The 15,539-nt window shown below is 45.0% G+C and overlaps 1 protein-coding gene across 5 annotated transcripts in view; it reads right to left on the bottom strand.

Annotated features, from left to right (window-relative positions):
• N4BP2 (NEDD4 binding protein 2) overlaps positions 1-15,539 on the bottom strand; it is a 66,515-nt gene that overhangs the window by 19,806 nt on the left and 31,170 nt on the right. For all 5 annotated transcript variants that reach the window (XR_005661029.1, XM_029083166.2, XM_029083162.2 and 2 more), the window contains 4 exons: positions 12,317-12,405; positions 10,862-10,938; positions 7,505-7,660; positions 1,227-3,493 (listed from right to left, as the gene is read on the bottom strand). Coding sequence is in view for 4 of the 5 variants with exons in the window: in XM_029083166.2 (XP_028938999.1) it covers positions 1,227-3,493; positions 7,505-7,660; positions 10,862-10,938; positions 12,317-12,405 (2,589 nt within the window). In the remaining variant the exon portion in view is untranslated. The remainder of the gene's footprint in view (positions 1-1,226; positions 3,494-7,504; positions 7,661-10,861; positions 10,939-12,316; positions 12,406-15,539) is intronic.

Raw genomic sequence — 15,539 nt, forward strand, 5'->3', positions numbered from 1 at the left:
ATTATACTCCCCTAAGCACTTAGTACAGTGCTCTGCAGGTAATAAGCCCACAATAAATATCATTGATTTCTGGAAAAGCCTCCACTAGAGCAGCAGAGTCAACGCCCCTGAAGATTTAGCCCAGAGATGTGTGCAAGTTGGATGATCATCAATAGGGTGGCAGCTAAACCCTGGTCAAACTGGATCATCGCTCCTCCCCAAAATGGGCTCTGGGGCTCCTGGGTCGGGATGCTGAAGCCAACTAGGCCAATCAACCTCTCCTCAAAGGGAGAGTTCTAAACTTAGTTTTCCTGATCCGATCCTCTCTTTTTTTTCTGCACACTTCTCCCCACTTCTCAAAATACTCACAGGGCTGCCCATTCCTCTCTACATCAAGCAGAAACTCTGAACCACTGATTTTAAGCCCTCGATCAGCTGTCTCCCTTCTACTTTTCCATTCTCTTGTCCCACTATAACCCTGCCTACGGGCAGACACTGGGAGAATGGGAGAATGAGTTACAAAACAAAAATGACCCAGGCAGCAAAATATGGAGTGGCAAAGGGAGAGACAAGAGGCAGAGAATTCAGTAAACTCCAGTCCTTTCAAGATAACCAAGTCGCTATGCCTCATTTTTTTAATGAGACTTATTAAGCACTATGTGCCAGGCACTGTAGTGAGTGCGGGGGCAGACACAAGCTAATCAGGTTGGACACAGTCCACAGTTGCACAGGGGGCTTACATTCTTCATTCCCATTTTACAGGTGAAAGAACTGAAGCACAAAGAAGTGACTTGCCCAAGATGACACAGTAGATGAGTGGCAGAGCCAGGATTTGAACCCAGGTTCCTTCTGACTGCCAGGCCCGTGCTCTATCCACTAGGCAATGCTGCTTCCTTCTCATCTTTCCCACCACCGACCTCGTGTTTACACCCTCCCCACTGCCTGGAACAGTCTCCCGCTTCACATTAGACCCACCATAGCTCTTCCCATCTTCGAAGCCCACTGAAATTACTTCTTCAGGAGGACTCCCCTGATCAATTTCCCCATCCTATACCCTTCACAGAACATGTTAGCTAAAATTTGAAGAGCTAAAACAAGGAGGACAGTCTTAAAATATCACCATAAGGAATCCTGGTGTTCTTGGAGAGAGCAGAATTTAGGAAAATGTAATGGGGGAGGGGTTGCAAAGAGAATACTGGGCATGATCACACCCCGAATGTTCCCCAATATGGAACAAAGACTCTTACCTGAATCAACTCCAACCGGCCCGAATAACTCACTGAGCTGCAGGGCCAACTCAGGGGGCAAAGCCAACTCCAAACAGTCTATAGTCAGAGATTTTGGGGTGACTTGGGCAGGCGTCACTACCTCGCTTCGATCTCCTTCACAATTATATACTATGCCTTCTTCAGCCATCCCTCCTTCGGCCAAACTGGTGGGTAACCCAGAATACCCCTGATTTATTAAAACGGTCGTTGCTTCTTGCTCGTAAACCTCAGGGAGCCCAAGGTTCATCCCATTCACTAAGGGACTCTCATTTTCTTTTTTGAAAAAGCATTCCCCGAAATCGATATCTTTGGTTAAAGTCCCAATTGCCAGGTCAAAATCTTCAGAACAAACCTGTGCAAGTTGTGAACTCGGATCAGACTCTACAGGTAACAGTTCGCTGGCAGGTTCAGCTGTATTTGGATCTTTTAAAGTGATTTTTGACGGAACTGAAACAATTTGCTCAGGCCCATCCAAACTTGAAAATTCAATCTGAAATCTGGAAGAAATTTCATCGGTAGCTTTTTGTTCTCTGGCAATCCCAGACAAAACGCTGGTCAATAACTTAGGTTTTTCTACATCTGCATCCTTCCCCTCTTCCTGTCGGACAATCTCGTCATCGGCATGATAGACTGGTTGTGGATCAGTGGGTTTAATTCCAATATTTTGGTTAATGTCTTGTAAGCTGGGGCCTGAGTTTTGCAGGGCCTCTCCTTGGCCCAAGCTTGCCTCAGAAGCCGTCCCGAGGGGCTCAATCTGTTGATTATCAATTGACGCCTGCGAGCTCTCGCCTTCGTTTTCTTCACACAGTTTAGTTTCCGAGTCCAACAGAAGGCTTGTGGTCCACGTGATGTCTTTGTCACATCGCTCATACAAGTCTTTCAATGCCTCAAATGAAAAAGACCCAAAGAGCTTACAAAGCGTCTTTAGGTTGTCATTCTCGTCAGGACTGGTGAGTTCATTTTCTTCCACGTGGGTGCTTTTATCGTGCATGACTCGGTAGGGAATTACTTCACAAGCCTCTGATTTTACATTCATGCTGCAATCTTTTGGTTTGAATCCATCAGATTTCCCTATTAATACTTTGATGGAATCGGAAATGCTGATCTTCTGATTTTCTATTTTCCACAGAAGAGCAAACGCCTGGGGTTCAGTTTGGGTGCACCGGCTGGCTTCTTCATCAGGATAGCTTCTCTGCATGGTCTCCAGGACTTTCAAGAGAGTCCCGGGTGGGTCTGGGGCTTCAGGAAGAGAGCAGGGAAGAGCCCCCTGATGGCAAGGGGAGCTCCTCTCATTGAGATGACCCTCTTTTTCACTAGTTATTTCATCAGGTGATCTTTCGGGAGGTGACTTTTCTGGTTCTTTTATCTCAGCAATATCAGCACAAAGCTCATCCACCTTGGGCAGGGAACTCTCTGGCACGCTCTGATCACAACTGTATTCTTGACCGGAGGTACCGATGGCTGTCTCTAGTTTCCTTTCGGATCGGTGCGTTCTCTGAGCTAAGGAACCAGGAGGATTTATGGCTTCCTCAATGTTTAAGGTTTCTGACATCCCTTCTTCGGCATTTCCCTTTGACTCACATTCACTGAAAAGACCGAGGGGTTCAGAAATTTTAGCATGTGTTAGTGCACCTCCATCTTGTTCCAAATTTGATTTGAAAGGATCAGATTCTCTATCCAAAAGAACAGATGAAGACTTCTCAATTCTCCTCCTCCTCTTGACCCTCTGACTCATTGTTTGCTCAATTGGCCAATCACCAACAAAATTCAATAATTCAGGCTTTTCTTCTGCTGCTTCCTTCTGCCAGCCCATTTCATACTGGGATTCCGCAGTCCCTGGTTCATTAGTGTCTACGATTTTTTCACTACAACTAGTCAGTGCTCCGTTCGCACTGGGAATGACAGCCGTGTCATTTTTATTGTCTTCGGACCCTTGGGTTTCATCTATTTTTACTTCCTCTTCACCTTTGTGGCCTGTTGATACCTCCTTACTCCCAGAATCTGATGAAGAAGTGTCTCCAACATCTTGCCTGGAGGTCTGCTCAACCCCAGTTTCTGCACCGCTAGCTTGGAGACTCTGTGTTTCATGCTCCACCTCTTCTTTAGGAAACCCCTGGCCAGTGTCCAGGGAAGGAGACTCGGTGGGCTGCAGCTCAAATTTCTTTTCTTCAGTTAGCTCCAGATGCCTCAAAGATGAACCAAGGTCATTCTCTTTCACCAAATCATTATCCTTGGGGTTCTTTGAACTGTAAGATTAAAAAAAAAAATCAGAACTTCCTTTAAAAAAACTCCTTGCTCCTGTTTTACTCCTAATACTAATTTCACCAAAAATTATTCAAATACGATCCATGGGTTCTCTCTCGCTCTCACGCATGCACTTTCTCTTTCTCCCCAACCCTCCCTAACCCCCCAACCTTTTCCTTGGGAATGCTGGTGACCATGAGACCTGATTTTTGTCCCTGGAGCCCTGCTCCTCCTTCCCTGCTGGCCAGATTTGGGGTTGAGGCTGACAGAGGTCTGGGCGATCTCAATGGCCCCTCTAGCTGTTTCATTGGCACGCTGCTTTGGTTCTCCAGGATGTTAGTTGGACTTTCCAGGAGGGGTCTCCGTGGCTAGGGATCCTTTCCAGGTCTAGGGATGCCCCTTTGTCAGATGGGAGCAAGTGTGCCCTCCCAGACAGGCACGTGAGGGAGAGGAGATACGAGGATTGGAAGTACTATGCTCCCACACTAGCCAGCTGCAGCTCGGATTTCAGACAAGTCTGTCTGTGGCTCCAACATTGGGTCACATGGCATAGTGGTTAGAGCAAGGGGCTGGGAGTCGGAAGGTCATGGGTTCTAATCCCGGATTTGCCACTTATCTGCTGTGTAACCTTGGGCAAATTACTTCCCTTCCCTGTGCCTCATTTAGCTCATCTGTAAAATGGGGATGTGTAAAATGGAGACTGCAAGCCCCACATGGGACAGGGACTGTGTCCAACCCGATTTACTTGCATCCACCCCAGCATTTAGTACAGTGCCTTGCACATAGTAAGCATTTAAGAGATACCATCATTATTATCATTATTATTTATTCACCAGAAATGACATGAACGTGTCAACATGGGGTAGGGAGACAGGGCTTGGGTGTCATTCTCAACAATTCCATCGATTCCTTGCCTCTCCTGTGCACCCTCTCAGCCAAGAAATGAGTCTTATTGGCTAACTTCAGCCCTCTCTGATTTTCAACCCTTAAACATCTTTCCCCTCAGCTGCTGAAGGCTTTGGACCAGACGTTTCCAGATCCAGTACGTTATTTTTGTCTTCACCCACCCACGATGGTCAGAAACTGATCTTGCTTTAACTGGGAATAAAATATATTTAGTGAAAGAAATGATTGCACTTTTATATCTTTGCCAGCCACTAGACTAAGATTACTAGAAATCTGAATGAGAAAACATTTGTGGGCAGGGAATGTATATACCAACTCAGTCATACTGTACTCTCCCAAGTGCTTAGTACATTGCTCTGCGCACAGTAAGTGCTCAATAAATACCATTAATTGATCGATTAAAATCAGGTTGGACATTTCACTAATACCACTGTCAATCAGCCAGTCAATCGTATTTATTGAGCCAAGCCTAAGCATCAGCTTCTGGTTGCTTAAACACCCCTTTTGCTTTTAATGAAAGCACAAGTACTCCTGGACCTGGCGATCTATTTAAAACTCACAAGGTCCAAAGTTTGAGGTAGAATGATCTTTCACTAGGAAAGACCAAGGGTCTGGGAGTTGGAGAACATGGTTTTTAGCCCCACTACTGCTAACGGCATGTTTTGTGGTCTTGAACAAGTTACTTAACTTCTCTGGGCCTCAGTTTCCTGTAGTTGAAAACAGGAATCAGGGATCTGCCTGGCTTCCCTCCTAGACTGCAAGCCTTGTGTTTCAAAGAGACTATGTTCAATCTGATCATCTTGTACCTACTCGCGTGTTTAGCACATGGTAAGTGACTAATAAATACCATGATTATTTTTATTACTTAGTCTCCCTATGCCTCAATTTCTTTATCTTTAATAGGAAAAGCACATTACCTCACAGAGATGTTATGAGAGATTTCTAAAATCAGATAAGTGATGCACAAGCACTATGGAAAATAATATTAAATAAAATTATGGTATTTGTTAAGTGCTTACTGTGTGTCAAGCAACTCTAATAAGCACTAGGGTGGATACAAACAAATCTGCTGGACAAAGTTCCTGTCCCACATGGGCTCACGGTCTTAATCCCCATTTCCTGATGAGGCAACTGAGGCCCAAACAAGTTAAGTGACTTAGCCAAGGTCACCCAGCAGACAAGTGGCAGAGCCAGGACTAGAACCCAGGTCCTCTGACTCCCCAGCCTGTGCTCTCCCCACTAGGCCATGCTGCTTTTCAAATGAGGATCAAATAAAAAAGCATGTATCATTAAAATTCTGGGTATCATTTGCCAGAGTCAGGGCTGCAAAATACATCTGGGAGAGACCTCTGAGAACACAGTAGAAGCATAGTTTCACTGACTCTTTAGATAAATCCTTAACCAAATCTGCATTCCCAAACTCCCTCAGCAATCACATATCCAAGGTAGAGGAAATGACAGACAGACCACTGGAGCCCAGAGAAGCGGAGCAGATTTTATGAACTGAGAGGGTAACTATGGGAATAAGCTCAGGACTCGTGTTTTGATTCTCACTTGTCGCTGGGGATTGTTTCTGAAAACTACTAAAATCCTTTGCACTGGCTGCCCATCTCCCCTCCCCAGTACATATCCCACTAAAATAGACAATGACAATCCCTAACAAGCGATGAACATCAACTCGTGGCTACAACATTTGGAGAAAATTCAAGTTAATTCTCATGGAATTAATAACTGTCACTAACAGCTGATGGAGGATGGATGAAGGAGAATATTAGCAGGTTAGTTCGGGGCTCTGCAAGATTTTTTCTTAAAGAGCCTTTAAGGTTTCTATTTCCAGCCCATCTCTGGCATCTGACTGAACTTTTTGTTCCCTCTTCCTCTTTCCTTGGGCCTCAGAACCAAGGTTTCTTTCCTTTCTAACAGCTCCAGGCTTCTACTTTTCCCCTCTCTCTCTTCCCGTGACACTGCCCTATTCTCTAACCATTGTCCCTTCTACCCCTGTTATGGCACTTCTTCAACCTCTTTCCCAATGCATTTTTTCCAGTGCCACAGAGCCTGAGAAGACACTGGAGATGCCACAGAAAATAAGGATTAGTAATGCTGAACATGTACTGCAGTGAATGCTGAGACCAGAAGCCCTAAATATAAACAGCAATAGCAGCAACAGAGAAGGCGTTTGAGAAGGTCAGTATTGCTCAGTATTGCCTAGTGGAAAGAGCCCAGGCCTGGGAGTCAGAGGACCTGGCTTCCAATCCTGGCTCTGCCACTTGTCAACTGTGTGACCTTGGGCCAGTCACTTCACTTCTCTGGGACTCAGTTCCCTCATCTGCAGAATATGGATACAATACCTCTTCTCCATTCTACTCAGACCGTGAGTTCCATGTGGGCCCTGATTATCTTGTATCTAAGCCAGCACTTAGTACGGTGCTTGGCATAGAGTAAACGCTGAACAAATACCACACAAAGGTCTGCTGGATTTATAGTTAAACCACTGCCAGTCAAGCCCAGGAGGAATTTAAGGGAGGACTTTAAAGGCCTAAGGCCTGTGATGGGATCATTGAAAAAAATGACAGGGTACCAGTGGGCTGGACCATGAAATCTTGGCCTGGGTAGACTGTACTATGTCAGTGACCTCCATGATGTTAAACCATGAGAAGCAGCATGGGCTAGTAGATAAAGTAGAAGCCTAAGAGTCAAGGACTGGGTTCTTAGTCCCGGCTCTGCCTCGTGTCTGCTGTGTGACCTTGAGCAAGTCACTTAACTTCTCTGTGTCTCAGTTACCTCATCTGTAAAATGGGGTTAAGAGTGCGATCTCTGTGTTTCAGAGGGACTGCACCCAACCTGATTAGTCTGTATCTACCCCAGCTCTTCGTACAGTGCCTGGCACACAGTAAGCTCTCAAAAAATACCCTTAAAAAAACAAAACGGGACCACAACTACCTCCCAGGCAATTAATATTTCTACTATTTTATAGACTGAACCAGAAAAGGTAATAGTACAGTCTTCAATACAAATGGGAACAGGGCATTGAATCACTGAAAAAGTATCGGAGAGATAAGCATTTAACACAGCTTTTTGGCTTATTTCTTTTTGTCACGGGTACTTACCTGCTACTCCGGTTCTGATCGAGGTGTTCAATGGGCTGTGCACATTCAAGCCCCACTGGAACCGAAGAATTCAGGACTTTTGAGATGGAAACGTTGCGTTCATAACGAGCCAGCATTCTTATTATTTTCGCTTGACTCACCCCATGAACGTTGCGCCTAGGGAATTCAAATTTAAAAAGGGAAATGATCAGGTGGTGCTAGAAACAAACCCAGGAAGTAATACTGACCTGATATATGCTGGGTGGTGCAGGTTTGTGCCCTATACTAGGATCTACCCGGGGGGCAACTCAGGGAACTCCAAGAAATCCATGAGGAGAGGCACAGCCTAGTGGAAAAAGTGTGGACTTGAGCATCAAAGGCCCTGGGTTCTAATCCCGGCTCTGCCAATTGCTTGCTGTGCAAGCCTGGGAAAGTCGTTTCCCTTCTCTATGCCTCAGTTCCCTCAACTGTTCTCCCTCTTACTTGTACTCTGATCCCTTTGTGGGACAGAGACTGTGTCCAGCCTGATTATCTTGTATCTACCCCAGGACTTAGTATACTGCTTGGCACATAGTAAGTGCTTAACAAATGCCATAAAAAATGCTGCCCAGACCTTTGTATTGGGCTCCAAGTGGTTACTAGAGGACCAGTTCCAGCTGATGGCCACCGGAACCAAAGGGCTCCAGTGTGGTTCACGACCTGGAAGTGTTTCACGGAGGGTTCCACAGGGGCCGGCTGGGATCAGATCCCTTCCAGGATCCTTGACCTTAGCAAATCCCACGGAGATTTGGGACTGGAAAAGAGTGGACACTACTCTGTAAACTCTTTGTGGCCAAGATATCGTGTCTACCTACTCTAGCGTACCGCACTCTCCCAAGCACTTGACACAGTGCTCGGCACAAAGTCAGCGCTCAATAAACACCTCTGACTGATTGGCTGCTTCCTTTGAAACCAGATCTGAGGGGACATGGAGGAGGCGGCTCACTGTCACACTGAGCTAGGACAGGCTGAGAGCATCCTGGGAATACGATGGGAGACCGCTACTCTTGTAAGGCTAGTGACGATGTTCCTTTTTCTGAGATCTACAGTCCATTTTTTGGTTATTTTGCTCAGTTTAGGACTGACAGAATCAAGAAGGGTTTGGATGGTTCCATGGACAAGCGGTCCATGCTGGTTCACTGTAGTACTGAAGAGGTCCAGCCCTGGCAGGAGAATGGTGTCCGAATGGTTCCTTCATACCTTCTATGGACTGTAGGCTCATTGTGAGCAGGGGACGTGTCTCCCTACTCTGTTGCACTGTAGTCTCCCGAGAGCTTAGTACAGTGCTCTGGAGGAAATAGGCACTCAATAAATACCAGCCATTGACTGCTTTCTGGACTGAAAGCTCGTTCTGGGCAGGGAATGTGCCTACCAAATCCATAGTACAGTTCTCTCCTAAGTGCTCAGTACAGTGTTCTGCATACAGTAAGTGCTCAATACATACCACTGATTGACTGATCTGTAGATTGTAAGCTCATTGTGGACAGGGGAATCGTCTACCAACTCTGTAGTATTGTAATAATAATAACAGTGATAATAACTCTTGTATTTGTAAAGCACTTACTTTGTGCCAGGCACTTTACTAAGTGCTGGGGTGGAGACAAGTAAATCGGGTTAATAATAATAATGTTGGTATTTGTTAAGCGCTTACTATGTGCCGAGCACTGTTCTAAGCGCTGGGGTAGACATAGGGGAATCAGGTTGTCCCACGTGGGGCTCACAGTCTTAATCCCCATTTTACAGATGAGGGAACTGAGGCACAGAGAAGTTAAGTGACTTGCCCAGAGTCATACAGCCGACAAGTGGCAGAGCTGGGATTCGAACTCATGAGCCCTGACTCCAAAGCCCGTGCTCTTTCCACTGAGCCACGCTGGTTGGACATAGTCCTTGTCCCACATGGAGCTCACAGTCTTAATTCCCATTTTACAGATGAGGGAACCAAGGCACAGAGAAGCAAGGTGGCCTGCCCAAAGTCAAACAGCAAACAAGTGGAGCTGGGATTAGAACCCAAGTCCTACTGACGGCCAGGCCCATGCTCTTTCCACTAGGCCATGCTGCTTCCCTATTGTGACTCTCCTAAGCACTGAATACAATGTTCTACACATAGTAAGTGCTCAATAAATACCACTGATTGACTGCTATCGAGACTGTAAGCTCATTGTGGGCAGTGGACGTGTCACCAACTCCACTGTATTATACTCTCCCAACCATTTAGTACAGTGCTCTGCACACTTTAAGCCACTGATTGATTGATTCTGACACTCCCATCAGAGATAGTCCTGAGAGGACAGGTAATGAATCTGAGCCAGTAACAGTTTGTTGTCCACTGTGACACAGTACATCTGATTCTATTCTCACCCATTTTTATTAGTTGATCACTCTAAATTCTCCCTTCTTTGCTTACTCAAACAACGGTATTTATTGAGTGCTTATTATGTGCAAAACACTATACCATGCACTTGGGAGAGTACAGTACAACAGACCAGAACAGACACGTTTCCTGTCCATAACGACCTTACTCTCAACTATTTCCTTTCAAATATCCATAATCAATTCCTGTCAGGTCCCATGCCCCTCATTTAGGATTCCTGGAAGTAGCTGGCCTCCAAAATGTTTCCATACGGCAGCTGTCACTTAACAGTTTGGGTTAATGATTTACTCAAAACCCTCAAGGATGACTGGATCATTTTCGGTTTTTCTTGGAATTAACTAATGGAGTGAGTCTTTAAAAAAACCAAAGCAAAAGAAGAAACGGCTGGAATTAAAGGCTCAGTTTTATGCAAACAATTTAGTCTAGAGTGCACACTATAGTACACTGCCTATTTCTGATTCAGTGGACTTACTGGATGGCCAATAAAATGAAAAGAGAGAAGAAGAGACCACAAACCCTTCATATGCAGTTCAAAACATAACCATTTGCTTTAAACAAAATATGATGCCACTAGTAAAAATTACATCGGTGCAGTGATCCAGCCTCGATTTTGTCATCCAAGTTCCATGGGGAAAGGACTACCTGCAAGAATACTTATTTCTTTTGGTTGGTATTTGTTGAGCGCTATGAGCCAGGCATGTATTAAGCCCTGAGATAGATACAAGCTAATTAGACTGGACACATTACCTATACCACACGGGATTCTCAGTTTTAATCCCCATTTTGCAGATGAGGTAAATGAGGCACTGAGAAGTGAAGTGACTTGCCCAAGTTCACATAGCTGACAAGCGTTGGAGCTGGGATGAGAACCCAGGTCCCCTGACTTCCAGGCCCATACTCTATCCACTAGGCCACGCTATTTCCTGGAAAGAGAACTAAAAAAGAGATGTTATGTCAAATCTTTTTACCTTTCAAGCTCCTTTGGTTTATATTTCCACCATGTGTCTGGTTCCCGGAAGATTATATGATAGTTGTATTTCTGAGCCTAAATGCAAATAAGGCAAAATACAGATAATTTATTTTCACCGAGTAACTTGAAAACAGTTTACTAATTAGGAAAAGACAGTCCAATTCAGGGTTCCTTGGGCAATCTCTGATATAGCCTGTGGAAAGAGCACGGGATTCAATCAATCCATTAACAATCAATCATATTAACTGAGCAGTTACTTTGTGCAGAGCACAGTACTAAACGCTTGGCAGGGCACAATAGAACAGAGTTGGTAGACACATTCCCTGTCCACATCTGGGAGTCAGGAGCCCTGAGTCCCTGCTCTTCCAAGCCCTGTTATGTGACCTGGAGCAAGTCACTGAACCTTCTAGGCCTCAGCTTTTTCATCCGTAAAATGGGGATTAAATACCCATTCTCCCTCCATCTCAGACTGAGAACCTCATGTGGGCCAGGGATTGTTTCTGATCTGATCATATTGTAGCTGGACTAGCACATAGCAAGTACTTAATAGATGCCATAATTATTATCCGTTCAGGAACACTGAGACAAGAACCTATGATCTCTAGTGTGGACTCTATCAGATAGACGCTGAATGCCCAGACAACTGAGGCCTGGAAGCTTAAGTGCCTTGCCCAAGGTCACACGGCAGGAGTAGAACCTAGGTCTCCCCGCTCCCATATCTGTGCTCTTTTGCAAATCCTTAAGCGATATCAAGGCTGGCCATTACATTTCCTTGGAACTCAGGAGGAAGGGAGTGACTACCCACAAGGAGTGCAAGTGAATGAGGGGAAGCAAATACAAAAGGCCCTCTGTGTCATCTAAGCACTTGGATCTGTGACCTTTGGACACTGCATATTCGCCCCACCTCCAACTCCACAGCACTTATGTACCTATCTTCAAATCATTTATATAAATTACTTATTTATTCATATTCATGTCCTTCTCCTCCCCTCCCCCAGACTGTAAGCTCATTGTGGGCAGGAAATATGTCTACCAACTCTGTTGTACTGTGCCCTCCCAAGCGCTTAGAACAGTGCTCTGCAAAAGTAAGATCTCAATAAATACCACTGATTAATTGAAAAGAAATCCTCCAGTCAGACTGTCACTACCAATTCATTCATTCATTCAATAGTATTTATTGAGCGCTTACTATGTGCAGAGCACTGTACTAAGCGCTTGGGATGAACAAGTCGGCAACAGATAGAGACGGTCCCTGCCGTTTGACGGGCTTACAGTCTAATCGGGGGAGACGGACAGACAAGAACAATGGCACTAAACAGCGTCAAGGGGAAGAACATCTCGTAAAAACAATGGCAACTAAATAGAATCAAGGTGATGTACAATTCATTAACAAAATAAATAATACCAATTCTGCCCCCTTAAACTCAGAGACCATTAAAAACAGGATACCAACCATAGCAGCATATGGTTTCATTTCCCAAGCCTGTAGGTTTGTGTTGTCAATTATTATGGGTGAAATCCTCTTCTCAAATGCTTCTTTGGCTGAAAAATATAAAGAATTTCAAAACCAAAAAAAGGGAATTTTTAGAGCCATCCTAGCATCCATGTTTAAAATTGAAGATAATCATGAAAAAGAAAAGGGTCAATTAACAGGAGTCTTATACTATCATACCTTAAAATCACTGGCCATTCATCAGTTGGGGTCTCAATTATTGCACAATTAAATGTGTATAAACATTTAACACCTGCAAGTTGCGCATTAGAGACAGATCACACTAGAGTAATCACACACTGCAAATAACACTCTGTTTACACACAGAAGGACTAAATTCTTCCTGGAACTTAGACCTCTTTTCACTGTGTAAGACTGGATTCACTTTTCACTGATTTATATTACACTGTTTTTCTCCAAATCCCTGACCAGTGGGAAGACAAAGGACCAAGGCCTAGAGATGCAACGTAGCCTACTGGAGAGAGCACAGGCTTGGGAGTCAGGGACCTGGGTTCTACTCTAGACTCTGCCAACTGCTTGCAGTGTAACCTTGGGCAAGTCACTTAACTTCTCTGTGCCTGAGTTTCCTCAAGTGTAAAATGGGGATATCTATTCTCCCTTCTACTTAGACTGTGAGCCCCGTGTAGCAGGGAATGTGTCTGTTATATTTTAATATTGTCCTCTCCTAGGTGCTTAGTACAGTGGTCTGCACAGAGAAAGCACTCAGTCAGTCAGTTGATCATATTTATTATAATTTATTGATATTTATGTCTGTCTTCCCCTCTAATCTGGAAGCTCGTTGTTAGCAGGGAATGTGTCTGTTTACTGCTCAATAAATACAACTGACCGATGAGACAGGGACTATGTCTGACCTAATTAACTTGTATGTACCTCAGCACTGTTCTGTGCTTGACACGGACTAAGTGCTTAACAAATACCATTTAAAAAAAAAAAAGCACGGCCCTTGTCCTCCCCGGTTTTCTTTTACGTTTTTTTCTCTCCCTCCCTCCCTCTCTCCCTCTCTCCTCCCCCGATTTTCTTCATATCTCTCTGGCCACTCCTCCTGTCTCCTTTTCCAGCTATTCCCTGCCTCTGACTTCCCTAATTGTAGGGCACCTTCATACATTATTCTATGTCTTATCCCTCACTTTATATTCACTCCTAAGGGAGCTCATCTGCCCTTAGTCAATCAATCAATCATATTTACTGAGCATTTTCTGTGTAACGAGCACTGTACTAAGAGCTTGAGAGAGTCCAATACAACAGAGCTGGAAGATCCATTCCCTGCCCACAAACAAACTTCGTCTAGAGAGGGAGACAGTTATTAATATAAGTAGATAATAATCATTGTTATGGCATTTGTTAAGCGCTTACTATGTTCCAGACCCTGTACTAAATACCGGGGTGGATACGAGCAAAACGAGTTGGACATAGTCCCCGTCTCACTTGGGGCTCACAGTCTCAATCCCTATTTCCCAGATGAGGTAACTGAGGCACAGAGAAGTGAAGTGACTTACCCAACGTCACACAGCAGATGAGTAGCGGAACTGGGATTATGGGTATGATATGAACCATTATGGATGGGTGCTTTAGTACTGCGGGACTGAGGAAAAGGTGAATAAATGGTGTAAATCCAAGTGCAAGGACTTAGGCGAAAAAATGAGGGCCTAGTCAGGGAAAGCTGCTTGGTGGGTATGAGCCTTCAATAAGGCTTTGAAGGTGCGGAGGGTGATCATCTGTCAGATATGAAGAGGGAAAGTGTTCGAGGCCAGGGGCAGGACGTGGGCGAGAGGTTGGTGGCAAGAGAGACAAGATTGAGGTACAGTGAGTGGGTTGGCATTAGAGGAGTGAAGTGGGCAGGCTGGGTTGGAGTAAGAACAGCTTCAACTACCCTCGCTACGCAGAAGGGGAAGCAGCATGAAGTAGCGGATAGAGCACAGGACTGGGAGTCAGGAGGACCTGGGTCCTAGTTCTGGCTCTACCTCCTGTCTGCCGTGTGGCCTTGGGCAAGTCACTTCACTGCACTGTGCCTCCGTTACCTCATCTGTAAAACAGGGACAGGGATTGTGTCCAACTCGATTTGCTCGTATTCACGCGGGTGCTCAGTACAATGCCCGGCACATACTAAGCCCTTCCTTAACAAATACCGCAATTACTATTATTATTATTACTATTGTTGGCCCCAAATTCTCACCTCCTCTACAGTCTTACATTTCTTCTAGCCTTCGAGACTTCTCTCCACATAGAGAACCAGACTTACGTTCACACTTAATCTACTGTTAAATCCTCTCCTTCTCCCTCCACAAAGACACGAATCTGGTCCCGGCACGGGTCATGTTCTAACTTGACTATCCAATCAGCCTCCTTTCTGGTCCTCCTGCCTTCCAGGGAAGCAGCTTGGCCAAGTGGATAAAATCTGAGACTGGGAGTCAGAAGGACCTGGGTTCTAATCTCGACTCCACCTAATCCCTTTGTATTTCACTTCACCTGTCTGTACCTCAATTCCTCATCTGTACAATGGAGATTAACACTGTGAGCCCCATGTGGGACAGGGACTGTGTTCAACTTGATTTTCTTGTATCCACCCCAGAGCTTGAGTGCCTGGCACATAGTAACTTAACAATTACCACAATTATTATTATTTTTTGGCTATCAATATCTTCTCCCTCCTATTTAAGACTGTGAACCCCAAGAGGGACAGGGACTGTTTCTGACCTGACTTTCCTGAATCTAAATCAGTGCTTAGTACAGTGCTTGGCACACAGTAAGCACTTAACACATTATTATTATTACCATCATAATTATGATATCCTGCTGTCATCCTTACTCCAACCAGGAACGATGTGATGGTTGCCTTGATCTGCCAGTCTGACGGCACTAGAAGACTCATTGTGCACCTGGTGGTGTGGGTGGGATTGCTCCACAAGGTGAAGAGGCTTCTGGGCCAGGGCCAGGCACAGCCATAAAGACGGCTGGATGCTACGATTATCCTACATTCCTTCAGCTGGGACTGAATCGTGATGCCACGTTGGCGTCCGATTCCGTGTCGGTCAACCAAAGCATACAAACCTTCTTGATTCAGTTCTTTAATTCCTTTATCTCTCACTGCATTAGTGGAAAGCGTCAAACAGAAACTCCTCACCATTGGCTTTTAAGCACTCAATCACCTTGCTTCTTCCTATCT

Source organism: Ornithorhynchus anatinus, chromosome 18, assembly GCF_004115215.2.
Source record: "Ornithorhynchus anatinus isolate Pmale09 chromosome 18, mOrnAna1.pri.v4, whole genome shotgun sequence".
Lineage (NCBI taxonomy): Eukaryota > Metazoa > Chordata > Mammalia > Monotremata > Ornithorhynchidae > Ornithorhynchus > Ornithorhynchus anatinus.